The sequence below is a fragment of the Phocoena phocoena genome, chromosome X (assembly GCF_963924675.1).
Source record: "Phocoena phocoena chromosome X, mPhoPho1.1, whole genome shotgun sequence".
Lineage (NCBI taxonomy): Eukaryota > Metazoa > Chordata > Mammalia > Artiodactyla > Phocoenidae > Phocoena > Phocoena phocoena.
In genome coordinates this window covers 91,066,605-91,085,287 of record NC_089240.1, presented here as the reverse complement: position 1 = coordinate 91,085,287, position 18,683 = coordinate 91,066,605, and the positions used below count along the sequence as shown (strand labels likewise).

At 50.8% G+C, this 18,683-nt stretch overlaps 1 protein-coding gene and 1 pseudogene across 4 annotated transcripts in view; one reads left to right on the top strand and one right to left on the bottom strand.

The window, feature by feature from the left end:
* TSC22D3 (TSC22 domain family member 3) overlaps positions 1-15,205 on the top strand; it is a 57,528-nt gene extending 42,323 nt beyond the window's left edge. Inside the window, exons 1-3 of one of the 4 annotated variants that reach the window (XM_065900759.1) lie at positions 7,062-7,111; positions 12,504-12,555; positions 13,705-13,935. In XM_065900759.1, coding sequence (XP_065756831.1) covers positions 7,062-7,111; positions 12,504-12,555; positions 13,705-13,935 — 333 coding nt within the window. Of the gene's footprint in view, positions 1-7,061; positions 7,112-11,423; positions 11,789-11,971; positions 12,139-12,503; positions 12,556-13,704 lie in introns of those variants that run through there. The other 3 variants (XM_065900758.1, XM_065900760.1, XM_065900757.1) reach the window with 3 other exon arrangements.
* On the bottom strand, positions 949-3,557 carry LOC136142713 (COP9 signalosome complex subunit 9 pseudogene; annotated as a pseudogene).
* Positions 15,206-18,683: the final 3,478 nt, after the last annotated feature.

Below are 18,683 nucleotides of genomic sequence, written 5' to 3'. Positions count from 1 at the left end.
TTCATCATCCTCTACTGCTCCCTGTGGGTGCCCTGTTCCCAACTGACCCAGCCCCTCCAGCTAAAGATGGGAACTGAGCAAAGTCCCAGCATTAGTGCAGAACCAGGAGCACACACACGGGTGAATTATCCCTTTTATTGAAGAGGTCGGGCCTTGGTTCCAGGTCATTAGTGGCCACTTACTCAATTAAATTGTGTTTGTGTTGGGTTTTCCAAGTATGTTTGATTTTCACCAGTCTTCCGTGTTTTTAACTGCAGAGTTGCTCTTGTACAATGAGTGTCCCCAAATTAACATGCTAACAGGAGGCAAATTCATGAATTTCCCTGTAGTTCTTCCCTGTGGAGGCCATTAGCCAAGTTCTAATACTTATCTAAACCTTCTCTTTACTTATTAAGCACATGTTTATGGCATTGAGACTGTGTGCCAGGCACTAGTCTAGACTCTGGGGGTGCCGTGATGAATAAGATAAGCCCCTGCCCTCGAAGAGCTTGTATTCTAGTCTAGAAAGCCAATCACTGCTCACTTGAGACCATTTGCACTGTCCGCTTCCAGTGGTCATGATCTTATCTCGCTGTGCCTTCAGTCCTGCTTGAAAGACTAGGGGTCCTGCTGATTACTGACTGTGCCATTGGAGAAGCTCTCAAGGCCAAAACTTTATGCAAGTTACAAGTCCTCTGTGAGGGAAGGATTGCTAAGACCTTCAAGACGCAAATTTTTTTTTTAATAACATCACTTTTTAAAATTGAAGTTAAGGACAAAAGTTGGCCACATTCAGAGATTAACAGGCCTCATCCAGATGGTTAAAGCCATCTTCTCTTTCTTGGTTAACCATCTCCTAATTTTAAGTGATTTCCACAAGTTCTCTGGAACCATCTGAAATTGTCCTTTGAGGAGATCCGCCACACCACTGCGTGGCAAAGCTTGAGCAAACACACCGCCAGACACACCTCACTGGATATCATCATCATCAAAGAGATTTTCAGAATCATTAAAAAAGTCTGCATGAACTGCCTTTTCATTGGCTGCCAAGTCCATCAGGAGCCCTATGCTGCCCCCTGCCTCGTCCAGATCCATGTAGGGCCCGGCACCCTCGGGAAACATCTCGTCCACCTCCTGCTTCACCTCCGCCTGTCAAGACACTAAATTTTGAATGTTGATTCCATCTGAACATCAGTCCCTCAAACTATGCCCCTCCCCATAGGCAGAATCCATAACTTGTGAAATCATGGAAACAACAAACTGGAACTGGACAGGAAGTTAGAAATGCTGGACTTTGAAACAGCATTGATAGGACTGCTCGTTTGGTGAGCCATTTTGCCAACAGCATTTGAGGACCAGGGCCCTTACTCATCACGGCACATATCGCATTCACGTGGCCCTTTTTACTACCTGAAGAACTCAGCTATGCCGCCTATAGGATATCCACCATGTCTGGAAACATAGGCACATATATACATGTTGTCAAGGACATCATCAGTCTGCAAAAACTATACAATGTTATCTCCATTTCCAGACTTTGGGGAGTCCATAAACATATACACCTTGTGTGTTGTTTATGTGGGGCAGGGGGGCATCATTCCCATTTCATGAACGAGGAGCTAGCAGCATAGGGGGTTTAGAAGCCTTCTAAGCAGTTCTGGGGGCCTGGTGGTAAGGTAGAAAAGGAACTCTGGCCTTCTGACGTATTTTCTTCCCACTTGACCTAGTTCATTTAGAATGGGTGCCAGAGCTGCGTTTCTCAGGGGGCACCTACCCTGGCACCTACTCCTACACTAGAAGAGTCCCTCTCAATTCGTCTTGTCATTACTCTCTGTCTGAGGACTCAGCTCCATGGGCCAAGCCCATTATTGCAGCAGCCTATTGTTAGAGAGAAATCACCTGGTGACAAGACAGATGCCTCCGGGTTGTCTCCCAACTGTGTTCAGGCCCCACTGCCCCCAGATGTCCAAGGAGTGTCTGTGAAACTCCCTTTTCTCAACTGCTGAGCTAGTAACCGTCTATACTTGGCCTTTCCTCAGTTTCCATGTTTACTTTAGCTCTTCTGCAACTCTGTCAACAAACGCCACAGTATTATTAGTTTTAGCAAATAACAGGATGTCAGAACTGTTGACCAGGATTTGTTACTTTGCTGTTAGAGCTCTATCCTAGGACACAGGGGCCAGTGTTCCTCTTATTTTTTAAGGTGTATGAGCTTTGGCAGGAAGCCTTTCCCAGGCAGGCCCACCGAGCTCTGCTCAGTCTACAGGCCTTTAAGGCTGCTCACTGCCAAGGCTCCACCCACCAAGACCTGGGCCCTTCTGTCTTTGCTCAGTGGTACAAAGACATCTGTAAGTAGATTTTTCAAATAATCAATGCAAATACTTTGAATTTTCCGTTTTTGTGCCTTAACCCTTACAGTCTTGCAGTGGCCTTTGAAGGAAGTCTGTACTTGCTAAGGCAGCTTCGGGGCTTAACATTCATGTGGAGAAGAGCGAGGGGGTGGTATTTTAGGCTGGCACTAAGAATTTCCAGGCTTTTGACCCAAAGTATCTTTCTCTTCCAATCCCACCCCCAACACTGCGTGTCTCAAGGGGCAAGAAAAGAGGTTAAAAGGGTTACTCTATTGCTGACAGGCAACCGGGAAGTCCAGGCCTTGGGGGAAACATAGCCTTGTTTATTTAAGCCCCAAACCTAGCAGGCAGTGTAAATTAAACATAAAAATAAAATAAAATAAAATACTGAAACACAGGCCAGATGCGTACCACAGAGAGCAGTGAATTCCCTTGGGAGAGGGGAGTCAGTGAGCCGCAGGGGTGCCCTCCTTGCCCAGGAGGCACTTGCAAGCCATGGGATGGGATGCGGATGGTAGGGGCAGGGGAGCGCAAGGCTTGGCTCAGGGACGGGATGGGCACATTTGCAGAGATCCTGGCAAGTCTTTGTAGTCAGCCCCAGCAAGCTCCTGAGGGGGGAATGAGTCACAGCCCTCCAGCCAACCTCGGAATGGATCCACGTTTGACCAGGCAGGGACAGCCACAGGGCTGGAGGAGAGCTGGCTTTTGTTGAAGGGAGGTAAGGCATCTTAACTGACCAGACTGTGCTGTTGGAGAAAAATCAGCCCCTCTCCGTTCTCTCCCTCTCTCCTCTTCTCCCTTCCCGCCCTGTGATACCTGCCCCCCACGCCTCCAACCTCCCAGGCCAAGAGTTCCCACAGACAGCTGTGAAGTGTCTTAGAAGCAATCTGTTCCTCATAACAGAGAAGCCAAATTTGCCAAAGGTTGATTTATAAATCAGAGCAAGTTTGCGTTATCCTTCTAATAGCAGCTCTCATTCACGTTCTGATCAAGTTTTCAGGAGTGAGAGGGAAAGAGGTAGCCAAACATGACAGGGAAGGAGATGACTGAACAGATGTTAGGCTCAGAATATGCTGAGCCCCATCATCGTGTGTCACACAGAGTGGGTCGTGGTGGCCATGGCACTTTGGGGAGTCTTCGGGTAGATCCTGTCTTGGCTCTCACCTGTAGGCCAGTGGTTCCCAAAAGCAGTTCCATGGACTGGGGCCAGAAGAGCTGCATCCTCATCTCCTGAAAGTACCCTTCTCAAGCCACGGATGTATTCCACTAGATTTTCTAGGGCTGGAGCCCAGGATATCCGTACTCTCCTCACCTGGACCCATTTCTTTCCCTCCACAGCCCACCAGCAAGGTGTACCTGCTGTGTGTTTAGTCATCTTCTGATGCTGATCCACCACTGACTACTGTGTTGAAAGTATTACAGAAATTTAGTTTATCCCTATTTAAGTATTTGTAGCTGATAGTGGCAGAATGTGGTACTCTCCCAGGGCTTTTGCACTGGAAGAAAAAACTTTCCTAATTCCTCAAAGTGTAAAGAATTCCATTATAACTCAAAGGTATGACTCCGAGGGTGACGTTTGTAGGCACTGCAGTAGTCCGGTCAGGCAAACAGCTTGGACTGAGAGGAATTTTTCTCAGTGCCATTCAAATCACACTTCTCAGGTCGTCAGTCACATGTGACATCTATGCCAGGACTGGCTCTCTTTAGAGCTGTCCTCGTGAGGAGCCTATGGGGATCATTTCCTAGGCATTCACATGATTGATTGTACACAAATGGTGCTTGTTTTTATTTCTCTTTCATTTGAGTGTGTGATTGACATCTTTGAAAACTGTGGACCTGGCGGCACCAGCACTTCCTGTGCCCGGTGTACAGTGTGAAGCTTCAAGCTGGTTCCCCCTATGCCCACCTGACTTCCACTCCAAGCTTCCTCCAAGAGCCTGTCACCTATGCCCCCTGCACAGCACACAGCCAGCTCTGGATGTCAGAGAGAGCAGAGGCCACAGCTTGTGACACTCTGACTGGGTCTACAGCGTCCTGCCTTGCCACTTTGCCATGTCCTATTGCTTTACTACCCCTTTGGGGGTCACAAAGCTGGCATCAGGTGAGAGAGAGAGACAGAGATGGAATGATGCCCTCTGCGTGCCTAGCTCTGTGAATTAGACTTTGTCAAAGGCTGAACGGGTGTTTGCATAAACGTGTGTGTGTGTGCGTGCGTGCTTGTGTGCCGCCCTTTCTTCCTGATAAGGTGTGTGTATTCCTTGTCAGCAATTCTCAAACCGGGCAGGAGGCCTTCCTTAACCCCTCCCCGCAGGCCTTTGAGCTACCTGGCTCTGTTCCCATGGCTGGGGCTGGGTGGGGTGCCCCCAGGGAGAAGCTTGCCTTGTTTCTCTCCTTTCTTTCTCTTCTCCTGACTAGTGTGTCCCCTGCCCCTTCCTGCCACCGCCCCCCACCTCAGCTGGGCTGCCTTCTTTCCATCCAGAAAACCCAAGGGAGGGGGGAGGCAGCTGGAGAGCCAGAGGCCCTTTGCAATTACAGAGCCTTTCCTCACAAGTCATAGAGTCCCACAACAGAGGATCAAGGAGCTACCTCAAGTGAGCCCACGGTGAATAGCTCCGCTGTGAGTTAAACAAGGGCCTCGGGCGTACAATGTGAGAGCCTTGGGAGGCTCATAATGCTCACCCATCGTGGCCCAGGAGCCCCCGCGCCTGAAGAGGCCGGCGTTATTACCGTCGTTTTGTTCCCCAGGGAACCTGGACCACTTCAGAGGTCACCCATTCTATAGCGGGGCCCACAGGGGAGTCAGGTGCTGCACCTCAGAGCCCCTGGCCTCTTCACAGGCCCCTTGTCTGCTGGCTCAGCGTCCCCAGCAAGATTCTCCTGGTTCTCGTCTTCCAAGCATTGCCAATAGTCCCAAGTCCTTCACATACCACTCAGAGTAACCCCGGCAACTGCCAGAAAAAAAAAAAAAAAAGGCTTGGAATTTCGGCTATTGGGACTGCTCCATAAAGCAAAAGGACTGGGGAGAGGCCCTGCCAGTGTCTCCCTGGCCCGGAGAAGCTGGTGGAGGGCTGGTGCAGACAAACAAACACGGAGAGTAGCCATGTTCTTGCTGCTTCCTTTCCCAGCCCCTGACAAGGCTGTCGAGGGCCAGGATTCCCAGAAGGTGGGCCGTGATGAGGGAGTTTATTTGCCCACGTGAAGATGCTCGCTGGTCTGGGAGGGCACTATAGAACAAGGATAAGACCACGAGGAGGTTGACAGAGGTGACCCCCTCCCCGTGCTAAACATAGACCCCCTTCTCGGAAGGAAGGGACTGGCAACTCAGAGACCCTTAAGGACCTGTGCTTTGTTCCCCTGGTTTACAAAGGAAGGGAATCAGAGTGAGGGACCCTGACACTGTTGGCCACCATGTCAGAGGAGCCTTGGGTCCCACAGAAATTCCAAGTTTTGTGGCTCCTATGTTAATCCCCATCTAGATGGGCACGGACCAAACGACAGGGTGGGGAGAAAAAAGGCGGGCCGGATTCTGAGGACTGAAGTGATGCCAGGGGTGATGGCGGTGGTGTGGCCTTCCCAAACCCCAGGCTACCCTCCTGAGCACCCCCAAGCCCTAGGCATTTTCCTGAAGTAAACATTTCACTGAGATCTAACCAGTAGGTAGACTTCAGAGTTCACCAGAGGCCCAGGATATTCTGGAAGGAAGCACAGTTGTTAACCTGCACTACCAGTTTGTTTGTTTGTTTTTAATTTCTCTGAAATGTGCCTTGTACTTTGAATCGGCAGTCAATCAACTTTGAATTGAGTTGAATTGAATTGTATTGAATGATAATGGCAACTAGTGTTGGGTGGAGGAGGGGATTCCATTTACCGAGGTTAATTTGACATTCTCTTTTTTCAGGAATATCTGTTTCATACTTGTAGATGGGTAATGGGGATGGTGGAAAATGAGAAGAGAGCTTAGAAAAATGATGGACATAAATTTTCCCAGCTGCAAGGCAAAAAGAGAAGGGAGACAAGCATAAATATTGATACAAGGTTCATGAAATTTAAGATCCACTGAGCTAAATTGCGTTCATTCCTGGATAACATTGCCAGTACTTCCAGTCTTGCTGAGATGCCAGGAGAGACTGCCTACCCCCCATAGTTAGTCACCAAAGTTGGGGTAACAAAGGTGATTTGACAAGAACCCTTTTTGACTTCTTTGAACGAGGGTGAGTGGAGTGGAGTGCCTTGTCCAAATGGGGTTTGGTTCTGCCTGTCAGCCCTAGTGTCACTGGGAGATTGTTTGTGAAGCTCACATTGGATCCTGTCTGGGGAGGGAGCTGAAAGGCACAATTCATTGCTCCTGCCATCATTCAGTGCCAGGGTTTGGCCCAAATCAGTTGCTAGAGCCACTTTTCCAAGACAATGTCCCTCTCCACCACGATTCCTCTTGGGCTCCCTGCCGCCCACCACTGCCTTCTGCATCTGCGTGCGCATCCTCCTCCCTGTTTTCCTGCCCCCCAAAGTCGACGTTCTGGGCCCTGGCCATGCAGGGCAGTTCACGTGACCCACAGAGGACAAGGCACTTTGTCTCCGTCTTTCCTTCTTGCTCCCCTCCTTCTGGACTTTGGGGATTTTCCATGAGGCCAAAGTAAAGATTAAGTGGCAGCATCCTTCCTGTCTATAGTCTCCCACACTGGAGTGGAACCAAGGGGAAGAGAGAAGAGTGAAGCCAGCACAAATTAAATGATGGCATTTCAGCCTCCTTATTCCCCCAGCCTCTTCAGAAAAAGGGACAAGTCAGTAATTAGACGTAGACAGAGCTTCAGGCAGAAGGGGGCCGCCGTGGAGGGGTAAATGGGGAGGGTGGTTTTGCAGCCGCCCTGTCAACTGTGCTAACACTCTGGTGCTCAGCATCCTTTTTGATTTCCCTGTCCAGCTCCTAACGCAGCGTTTGCTTGGTGGCTTATCCCGCACCTCTCGCGTCGTGTCTTTTCCCGCTTCTCCTGCCGCAAGACCCTGTGTTTCGCCGCCAACATTGCCGAGCCTTGGGGGTGGAACATCCCTGTAGAAAATAAGGAAGACTTGCCTATAAAGAGTTTCCTTTGGGCTGCGTGGTACACAATGCTTCGAGTGTGACAAAAAGGGAAGTGAGATGTTCCCCCTTCTCACCACCCCCTACCTACCGCACCCACCCTGAGTCTGCCTCCCACCCCTCGGCAGCGTGCTGAGATCCTGCCCACAGGTTATGAGGCCCAGACTGCCCAGTCTCCGCCTTCCTGCGCCATGGGAACCCGAAATAGGAAGGGCTCTTGTCCTAGAGAGTCTGGCTTTTGAAGTGGAACAGAACGGTGACGATGTTGAGACACTTCTTCCACTTCAAAGGGAACAAGTTGGCTTCCAGGGCCACCTGAAACGGCGGGAGTTGACCCCATCCTCCTCATGCCACCCTCCACCTAGAAAGTCACCCTGAGAGAGGGAGGGTCAGCTGTGTCTGTTTAATCACAGAATCCCATCGCTGTAGGCCTAGAACCGAGAGCCAGCAAAGGACCTGGCTCATCAGCTGGGCGCTGTGACCACGATGGCTCTGGGGCCAGCCTACCATGTAACTCACAGGATGGAAGAAAGGAAATTTGGAAACACACATGTTGGAGTTGCTATGCTGTTGAATCCTTAGGCCACTGTTTCCTGCCTGAGGCCCACCTCCAGAGACACAAGGACGCTGAGAGCCTCATAGATCAGCACTTTACTCAGAAAAGTTAGATCAGATCACAGATACCCTATACAGCACAAGCTTCCACTCACTGCAACATTTGGCTCAGCTATTCTGGGCAGAGGAATTTTCCGGTGTGCCGAAGGTTACACAGAAAGCCTTTGGGGTTCCTCCAACTTCTCCCTCTCCCCCTCCTATCTGCCCCTGTCTCCCCTACCCCTGCTGTTTGAAAATCTTTCTACAGAGACATTTAGGTTGGTGGTCTCCCTTTAGCAAAGCCTGCGATCCAGGGATCCAGCCATTATTTGCGAACTGAGAATCATAAGCCCTCAGGGTGAGCTCTTCTCACTATTGGTTGGTAAACTAGAGGTGCAGAGGGGACTGAGAGATTGGCTGAGTGTGGGCTGAACCTGGGACATCCTTTCAAAGTTGTTTTTCTGAAATGAAATCCCTGAAATTAGCTTGTTTTCTTGTTGGTTTAATTCTCCTAAAAGCTGAACACAGCAGGAATAGGGGGGAGAAAGAGTTAATTAAGGGCCCCAGTTACGAACTGGAAATTGACTGGACTGCGATTATTATCATGAGACTCCATACCTAATTTGGGATGCTGTGTAGTCCATTCTGGGAGCCAGCTAGTTGGCTTCATAGTTTCTATTTCCTAGGCAGAGAGGGCTTTCTTTGAGGACTGCGTGGCTGCCTTTTGAAATAATGCAGGTGAGCAAAGCCCTGCTATGAAGCTCATTTGGACATTTTGTGTGTTCTTCCGGTCCCCCATGCTGCTGGAGTCCTAGGAGTACTTCCCCTGCCCCTCACCTTTTCTTCCTCTACACCACTTTCCTGGCACCTCCAACCCGTCCCCCAACTTCCTTGACTCACTCATTCAACAAACCTACTCCCTGCCCCCACTAGTAAGTGTAGTAAGAGCAAACTTGGTCTCTACTCAGGAAGACCTGAGCTGGAGTCCCAGCTCTATAATTTATCAGCTGTGCCACCGCCTTGGGCAAGGTAGCCTCTCAGACCCTCGGTTTCTTCATCTGTTAAATGATGGTGACAGCACCTACACCACAGGGTTTGTGACTTCAGCCAACACAGTGCCTGGCCCACAGCCATTGCTCAGTTAATGGTAGCTGTTATTGTCAGCGGGTCTCAAACCGAGCTTATTTCTAATTGAAGTATAATTAATGTACAATTCAAACACAGCCTTGCTAGCAAACTTCACCTGTTGTTTTTTTTTCCCCTCCCCAAACTACCTGGATTTCTATGCCTCTGTCTCCATATAAGGGAGTCCCCATTGAAGGAGCTGGTTTTTCTTCGGTCCCATGCCCTGTTTTCCTGGTGGTGTTTTTTCCCTGCCGACCCAGCTTATTTATCTCTCTTTTTTTCTTTTCATCATCTCCCTTGGAATCTTGGGGTAGGTAGCAATAGTGAGTTGAGGAAAGATTTACAAGCCAATGAAAGGTCAACTCAGACTCTTCCTGGACCAAGAAAGCTCTATGTGACACAGAGGGTAGATTAATATATCAGGGAATTCCAGTATCAGCTAAGCTCCGGATTTAAGAAAGTTTTTTTATTTTTGCTCAAATAATGTTCTTGATGACCTATAAATGTGGTATGCACTTTGTTCTGTCTACCACACGCAGCTTAGCATGAACACCTTGTTCAGGGAGTTTGTGACCTGAAGATAACATGATATCCTGAGATTGAGATTGTCTCCCAGCTAAACTGGGGTGAAGGAAATCACCATCCTGGGCTAGTGCATGCAGTAGGTTTGCTTGGGTAGATCTCTTTGTCGGTCCTTTGCAAATAGAATGGCCCTTGTGCATGTATTACCACCGGTGGGATCCAATGGGAGCTCCACGTCATAGTGAAAAATGTTGGCTGTTTGGTGGCATGACTGCACGGGCAGCCTGAAGAAAACTAAGGCCTTCAGACTGGGCTTAACTGGGGCCTTGGCCAGGGTGTCTGTGCCAGGTACCTGGTTAGGTGAAATATCCTGAAGCAAATAATAATTACCTTCTTTGCTGATAAGAGGCCCCAGTACTTTTCCAATAGCTTGATTGCACTAGGGTATTTCTTTGGACCATAGCCTGAATCACCAACTGATTCATGGGTACTGGCCCTAACTTCATCCAAACTATTGTATGTGTGGTGAAACCCAATGTTCTTCTTACGGCCCTGAGTTGGCGTAAATAATACTCCCAGTTGCATCACCTGTCCCTTGTTTGGTCTAGGTTGCTCCATCTGGCTGCAATTCTGCTTCAGACCACCAGGTGGCCTCACTTAGGAAAGAGCAGGATAAAAGGACCTCAAGCCTCTGATGGCTTTTTTTTTTTTTAAGCTTGACGCTTAAAAGAATGAAAATATATTTTGATGGTAACATGTGTAACTCTTAGTAGGCAACAATCACCTCATTTTCCCTGTGACTTGGAATCTGTTTGTCTGTGAAATACCCTGTAACCTCGTGTGTGGCTGGACCAATCACAGGGCAGGTGTTCTCCTGGGATGGTTTATATTTAGCCTTGGTTTGTAGTTTTGCTGTCATTTGCTGTTCATAGGACAGTAACAAAATCTTGTTTTTAAAAATAGGAACATGAGATCCTGGATGATGTTGAATAGGGTGTTGAGACCAAAGAGAAAAGGGCTGGCATCTTGCGGTCACTGCAGTGCCCACCCACTCCCCTACTGTCTCCTCCACACCTCCTCTGTCACCCACCTGGCCCCCAGCTGCCCCCTTGTACATGTTCCCCCACTCATCTGAGTTCCTGGACACTCATGCTCTCCTCCATACATGCACACTGGCATGTACAGATTAGCTAGTCCGTGCATGCCACAGATCTGTGCGTGTGTCAGTACACGGACAGGTACATCCGTAGGAGGAGGTGAGTGGATAGATGCTGGGGATGGGGGCAAGCCAGTGGACAAGCTGGCTGGGTGAGGGGACATGCAACTGACAAAGTCTGTGTGCAGGAGAGAGGCTGAGAAGGCAGGCGCCAGGAAGGAGTGAGGGTCCTGATGGTGAGGGCGGGTGTCCAGGGAGGGCGGCCTGTGACAGCACTGCAAAGACACGGGAGGTATGCTGGCGGACATCCGAAGAAGAGCTTTTAAAACCAGCGCCGCCCTCTACTGAACGCTTCCTACCTCCTGTAATGGCATTTGTACTTCTCATTTCTCTAAGAAATCAGTTCCCTTTGGTTTTTACCAATCTCCAGAGCCCTCTTTGGAGATGCCAGTTGGCACAAGAAAGTGCTGAACTGTTTACAGTCCCAGACTAAGGTTCAGGGAGGGGATGTGGTTTAACTGAGCCACAAAGCCCGGTACAGGACTCATTTGCATGCCGCTGACGCCATGTGACGCAGCCGGCTCCTCCTATATAAAGAAGAAGGAGCCGAAATATCTCCGAGTCTGGGCTGGACTGGCGGCCGTGGAGTTTTTGACACACCAGGTGACACCCCTCGAGTCACTTCCCTTCAACTCTGGAACGCCCGACCGGCTTTGGGTTCGCTTGGCAGCCTTCGCCCCCCTCCTAGCCCCAGGGCCCGACGCGCAGAGCCCAGCCCCGTCCAGCGCGCCAGCAGCCAGCGGCCGCCCAGCCCGCCCAGCCCAGCCCGCAGCCCGGCCAGAGCTCCCCGGCAGCCCGAGCCATGAATACCGAAATGTATCAGACCCCCATGGAGGTGGCGGTCTACCAGCTGCACAATTTCAACATCTCCTTCTTCTCTTCCCTGCTTGGAGGGGATGTGGTTTCCGTTAAGCTGGATAACAGGTAACCCCTGGCCACAGCTCCCAAGCCCGGGCGCCGGCGGGGGCTGGGCTGAGAGCGGGATCTCCGAGCGAGCCGTGCGCCGCCGGTCCCCGTTCCCCGCGGTGCAGCATCCTGGGAAGGGGCGGGGGTAGGGGACGCAGGGAAGGGGGGTCACCGCCGCGCTGGGATCCGCCGTCGGAGCGTCCCTGCGGCCGCTGCACCGTAAGAACGAGCTGCTGCAGCCGGGGGCACAGGCAGAGGGGCAGTGGGCCTAGGCTGGGCAGGGGGGCTAGCTGCGCGCCGTGCGCCGCTGGGGAGCAGGCCGGAAGCTGTCGAGCCGAGGAGGAATTCCTAGCTAGCTTCGGAGCTCGGTAGGTTTGCCCGGGACCTTCTGGGCCGGCGCCGGAATGGGCTGGCGGCCGGGGACTCCCTGGGCCGCGCGCCCCCATTGTTTGCATGTCGCCGAGCAGGCCTCGCTGGCCCGTGCGCCCCTGGACCCGCGCGCTGCTCCACGCGGAGCTCTGGGCGGTGGCGGCGCAGAGCCGGTCTGGGTGGGGAGGTGCAGCTTCCTGCAGGGGCCAGAGAGGACCTAGGGACAAAGTGCCCGGAACTTCGGGCCAGCGAGGCGATAGAGAGGAAGAGCTGGGGCAGATGGAGGACTTTGTGGCCACCGCTACCAGGTACTCAGACTGGCACCAAGTGGGTAACACAATCGCTTTCCTTTTTGTCTTGGCAGTGCCTCCGGAGCCAGCGTGGTGGCCTTAGACAACAAGATCGAGCAGGCCATGGTGAGTGGCATCACTGCGTCATTCCCATCCCCAGACCTGGCTCCTGCTTATGTAACTCAGGGTGGCAGTGAGCGGGTGGGTGCAAAAGCCAAGAGCCTGAGGAAGCTGACAGCCTGCCTCCTATCCCCTTGGAGGCCTTAGGTAGAGTCCCATCAGAGTGGCACCTTTTAGGGCATTTCCAGGCCACCCTTGCTGGACCCTCTCCTTTCCTCTTCCTTCTCCCATCCCAGGGCTTTGCAGCAGCCTCTGGCTCCCTCCTGGGCCCGTGGCAGGGCAGGGAGCTCAGACCTTTGGATTTGTCTGCATCCCACAGTTGGCAGGGGCCAGAGCTCATTGGATGCCACTGCACTGCAGTGCCTCTGCAGAGCCTGGGCTGGGGTCAGGAGTTGGGAGGAAACAGGAAGCAAAGCACCCCACCCCTTCTCCCTCCTTCACCAGGTAGAGGTCGTACTCCAGCAAGCAGCCAAAATGGCTGCAGGGGATTGGGGCCTCCAGCAGTTTTAGCAAACACTTTATTGTGCCCTGGAGCCTAATGACACAGCTCCCGGCCCCCAGTGCAGTCATCTGAATTCAGAGAGGATGAAGCCATCCGGGTACCTTCCCCCAGGGCCAGTGTCCTTTCGGGCCAGGCTGCAGGACAGCTGCAGCTCAGTATGCTGGGTCCTGTGGACAGGAGGAGACTCCAGAAGAGCCCATTATATTCTCCTGGTGGAGATGGGTAAAGCAGACCAACAGTACAGGGTGCATTGCAGGTGTTCCCTGGGATCTGGGCCAGCCGCGGGACCTTATGAGGAAATGGGGATATAGCAAAGCACCGCCAACCAGCAGAAGTCTCACCCAAAAGTCTCCCAGGAGGCCAGCTTTGAAAGTCATCAGAAACTTACAGGGGGGAATTCCTATGTAGTTCAAAGCTGGGCTCCCAACTCAGGCGTGGCCCCGATCACGCAGCTCTCCTGAGCCGAGGTTTAGGTGCTTCGGAGAAAGGGGCAGGAGGACCAGGGCTGTGGGGCCAGCATTCTGAGGGGCTGCTGAGGGAAGGCTGGAGGTTGGCAGCATGAGGGACAGCGCAGGCGCCCCAATGGCCAGGAGAAGGTGCCGCAGAGGGGCCGCCGCGGCTAACGGATAGCTTTGTCGTGATCTCCGGGACAGGATCTGGTGAAGAATCATCTGATGTATGCTGTGAGAGAGGAGGTGGAGATCCTGAAGGAGCAGATCCGGGAGCTGGTGGAGAAGAACTCCCAGCTGGAGCGTGAAAACACTCTCTTGAAGACCTTGGCGAGCCCAGAGCAGCTGGAGAAGTTCCAGTCCCGTCTGAGCCCCGAGGAGCCAGCTCCCAAAACCCCAGAAGCACCCGAGGCCCCCGGTGGTTCTGCGGTGTAAGTGGCTCTGTCCTCAGGGTGGGCAGAGCCACTAAACTTGTTCTACCTAGTTCTTTCCAGTTTGTTTTTGGCTCCCCAAGCGTCATCTCACGTGGAGAACTTTACACCTAGCATAGCTGGTGCCAAGAGATGTCCCAAGGACATGGCCACCTGGGTCCACTCCAGTGACAGACCCCTGACAAAGAGCAGGTCTCTGGAGGCTGAGTTGCATGGGGCCTCGTCACCCCAAGCCAGCGAGCCTCTAATGCCACCGCGCCCTGGGGGCTCCCAGGGCCTGGGCAACTTAGCTGCAACTGGCAGAGGAGAAAGGTAGTTTGAGACAGGCCGCCAGTTTGCTCCAGAAAGTCTAAGGGGTCTGTTTTATTTCCATGGACATCTTCAACAGCTTCACCTGACAACGACTGTCCTATGAAGAAGCCAATTGTGGTTTAAGCAGAGGCAGCCTCTCTCTCCTCCCCTGCCTCGCCAAGGCAGGGCCATGGTTGGGAGAGATTGAGCCAAGTCAGCCTTCTGTTGGTTAATATGGTGTAATGCATGGCTTTGTGCACAGCCCAGTGTGGGATTACGGCTTTGGGATGACCGCTTACAAAGTTCTGTTTGGTTAGTGTTGGCATAGTTTTTCTATATAGCCATACGTGCATATATATACCAATAGGGCTAGATCTGTATCTTAGTGTAGCGATGTATACATATACACATACACCTACGTGTTGAAGGGCCTAACCAGCTTTGGGAGTATTGACTGGTCTCTTATCTCTTAAGGCTAGTTCTTTGACTGTGTCCATTTACCAGATTGATCCAGTTTGTCCTTTAGGTTAAGTAAAACTAAAGAGTAAAGGTGGGGGGGCACCCTCTGAATGCCTTGCTGCTGCAACCTTTGCCCCATCTGTCCCCTGAAGACATGTGAGGTCCTCTTTTGAATGCCAAACCCACCATTCACTGGTGCTGACTACATAGAATGGGGTTGAGAGAAGATCAGCTGCAACACCACACTGTCATTCGAAAACTTTTGTGTGTGTGTGGAAAACTTGCAAGTGAACAGAATGATTAGCTTGCCGGTGTCCTCTTGTGGTCAAGGGATAGACAAGGGAATGGCTTTGACCCGACGGTGCCTGGGTGATGTGCTCAGGGAGCTTGTCTCTAGGGAGTTCTGTGGCAGTGAGAACACTTTCCACTTTCTGACATCTTATCCTGATGTTATGTCTCCAGGATTTGGACTTTGATGTTTCAAATGTAGCTTGAAATTTCAATAAAGTTTGCTCTTTTTTTTTTTTCTAAAAATAAACCTGGTGTCTTACTGAGTTTAAAATGGAGTGGGTGGTAGGGGCCCCAGGGGCACTGGTTTTCTGACTCGCTGTCCGTTCACGGGCACCCCCTGACTGGCAGGCCTGTGCTACAGCCATGATCTTGTGTAACTGTCACAACACCCCCATTGTACGGGTGAAGAGGCTGAGGCTCAGCCCGTTTAAGTGACTTGCACAAAGTCACACAGCTATTATGGCAAGTTGGGACCCAATCTTCCATCCATCCCTCTGTCCTGCTCCTGCTTTCATATAACAGCTTCGGAGTGAGTGACGAGGTGACTACTAACACAACTTCAGCTCGAGGGGGTGATTCGGGAGGAAGGATACCCCAAGAAGGTCCAAAAGAAAAGGACAGGGGGTCCATGTGAGGGAGCATGAAGTGAGGAACTGAATAAATGTGAGTGGGCCCCTTCCCTCTTTTGAAACATCATCCAGATTACTTGGTGCATTCTCTTTAATACCAATCCACAGGAGACCCCTGACATGGGCAGAGGAGCTAAGAGGGCCTTAGTGAGGAAAGGACACAATGTATGCGGTGGCCCAAACCCCATCCCTCTCCCCCAAGGAAAGATGCTCTCAAGCCCTGCTGCCCCACTTGTCACTGCTGAAAGTTCACTCACAAAACCCACCAGCCTCGTGGGCACGGCCAAGTCTAACGATCCCAACTCCACTTCCCTCTTCTGCCTCTCTTTGAAGGTCATCCTCACCCATCACCCTTTCCCTGGCCCCATGTCTCTGGCATCTGGCGTCCTGCCATTTCTGATTCTGGGCATTCATTGTCTCCTCCACCACGCCCTAACCTGGAGCCACTGAGCTGTGTTCTAAGCCCCCTGGTTTCCCAGGGGAGGCTATCACCCCAAATGTGAGTGACTCCATTCAATCTCAGCTTCCTATAACATATGCACCTCCCGCTTTGTCACTTGAAATTTAAAAGAACTCCTTGATTTTCCTGAGCCATAAACCTCAAGGACCAAGAGGTGTTGGCTCCCTTTCTTGCACCCGTCGCTGCCTAAATACTTTCCAAATGTCAGGCTTCCTTCACCGTAGAGGTCGTACATGTTGGCCTGTTCATTCCGAATCACTAAACCTCTTAGGACGTTACAAATCCCTGCTTGCTGGCCTCTCAAATCCAAACTTCCCTCCCTGCTTCTCACCTCCCTATTCATGATGCCAAGTTTATTGTCTGCACCTGCCCATTTGGTTGATTTTGGGGCTGTGCAGATTTTACAGTTGCTTGGATGGACACAAATTGAATCAGGCAGCTACTCCCCTAGCTTCCCCCACCTCTTGCCCCAACCAGGCCCCCCCAAGTTCCCACTTACTCCCATCCCATCCCCCTCTCAGGAAGAACTGAGAGACTTCTCGACTCTTGGGCTCATCTGCAGACTTACAACGCCCTGATTTCCAGCCAAACAAGAACCAACCGATGAAAAAAGGAATCTCAGAAGATGCCCCAGCAAGCATACAGCCCTCTCTGGTCATCTAGCCCTTCCCTACGAGAAAGGGGAAAAAACATACCCACAGTCACACAGTGGGAAAGAGAGAACAACTTGGCTTCCTAGGCAACCGTGACTAAACAGAGACAAACACTGCAACTTCTAAGGCCGCAGCGGTTGCTAGAGTAGATAAGAGGAACTTTGTGGCTGTTTGTTAGTCACATAGAGGAGCAGCTCTTGTTGTTGTTCCACAGAAAACCAAGCAGGGGTGGGGAAAGGCAAAAGAACACATTGCTCCTGGAAAGACCTTCACAGGCTTTGGGGTTCTGGGCTCAGCTGGTCCCGCTGGACCCAGAACAAGGAAAAGAACCAGAAGAGCAGCAGCCTTAATGGTCCCCTGCCTGGACATGCCCCCTCTCCCAGGACCCTCCTATCTATCATCTCATCTAATCCTCACGCAGCCAGCCCTTAGAAAAAGAGGCACTTAAGATTCACCTCCATTTCACAGATAAGAAAACTGAGAGCCAGAGAGCTCCGTGCTACTCCCACGGCTCCCCGTGATCCCATGGGGCCGTGGTTCCCACAGCCTTGTCAACAAGGGCGCCTTTTAAATGTCAAAACTCTTCTCAGATCTCCCCCAACCTGAGAGTGGTTGAACTCTTAGTATAGTCATACCTCACTTTATTGTGCTTCGTGGCTACTGCATTTTGTTTTTTTCTTTTTTACAAATTAAAGGTTTCTGGCCACTGTGCGTCGAACAAATCTATCAGTGCCATTTTTCGAACAGCATTTGCTCACTTTCTGTCCCCGTGTCACATTTTGGTAATTATCGCCATATTTTAAACTTTTTCACTATTGTTATATTTGTTATGGTGATCTGTGATCAGTGATCTTTGATGTTACTATGACTCACTGAAGGCTCAGTTGATGGTTAGCATTTTTCAGCAATAAAGTATTTTTTAATTAAGGTATGCACGTTGTTTTTTAAGCCATAATTCTATCACACACTTAATAGACTACAGTATAGTGTAAACATAACTTTGATATGCACTGAGAAACTAAAAACTTCATGTGACTCGCTTAATTACGATATTTGCTTTATGGCCATGGTCTGGAACTGAACCCGCAGTATCTCCAAGGTATGCCTGTATTCTCTGAGAAAGAGAGAGAACATGTAATGACAAGCAGTGACTGTGAATTCAATGGGGCTTTTAAAGGAACTTAACTGTATTCGCCCCAAAAGCATAGAGGTGGATTTGAAAAGTAGAACAGAAATGTGGGTGGTAGATTATTTACAGACAAAGACCTCAGGGGTGCAAGGTGCAGGGCTCCCAGGCTGGAAACCACCACAGAAGAGGGTGTTTCTGGTTAGGCTCCAAGAAGGAACCCAGGGAGTGAGAAGATGAGGAATCGGGGTCACTGGGACATGGCGTGTAGGGAGAAGGATTCTAGAAAGACCATAGGAAATAACGTGCACAACCCAATGTCTCTTAGGGTATTTTGAAGTGTCCTAACATAATCCTACTTATCCTGGAAAAATCTTGATTTCAAATCTCACCTCCTCTCCTCCTAGTTGGTTAGAAATTGATGGACATAATTATTGCTTTGTAGACAGCCTAGTTCCTCAGGTTGTCTCATGCAGAGCTGCTCACTGGAACCCAAATACTTAACAATTAACTACCTCCATTAGATCAGGCAAAGTTTGACAGAGAACGCCACCAGTTAGCTATTCCAAGCAGAAGTGGTTTCCAGGGAAGAGCTCATTGGAAGGGGCCATCATAACAATGACTAAGTAACAATAGCTGACACTTACATGGCACTTACTTTGTGTCAGACAATGTTCTAGGCCCTTTTACTTCTATTGCCTCTTTTAATCGTCTCTGCAAACCTATGAGGATGTACCATTAAGATCTCCATTTTACAGATGAGAGAACGAGAAGACAAGGCACAGAGAGGTGAAGCAACTTGCCCGAAGTCCTATAGCAAGTGAATGGCCAGGCCACGATGGA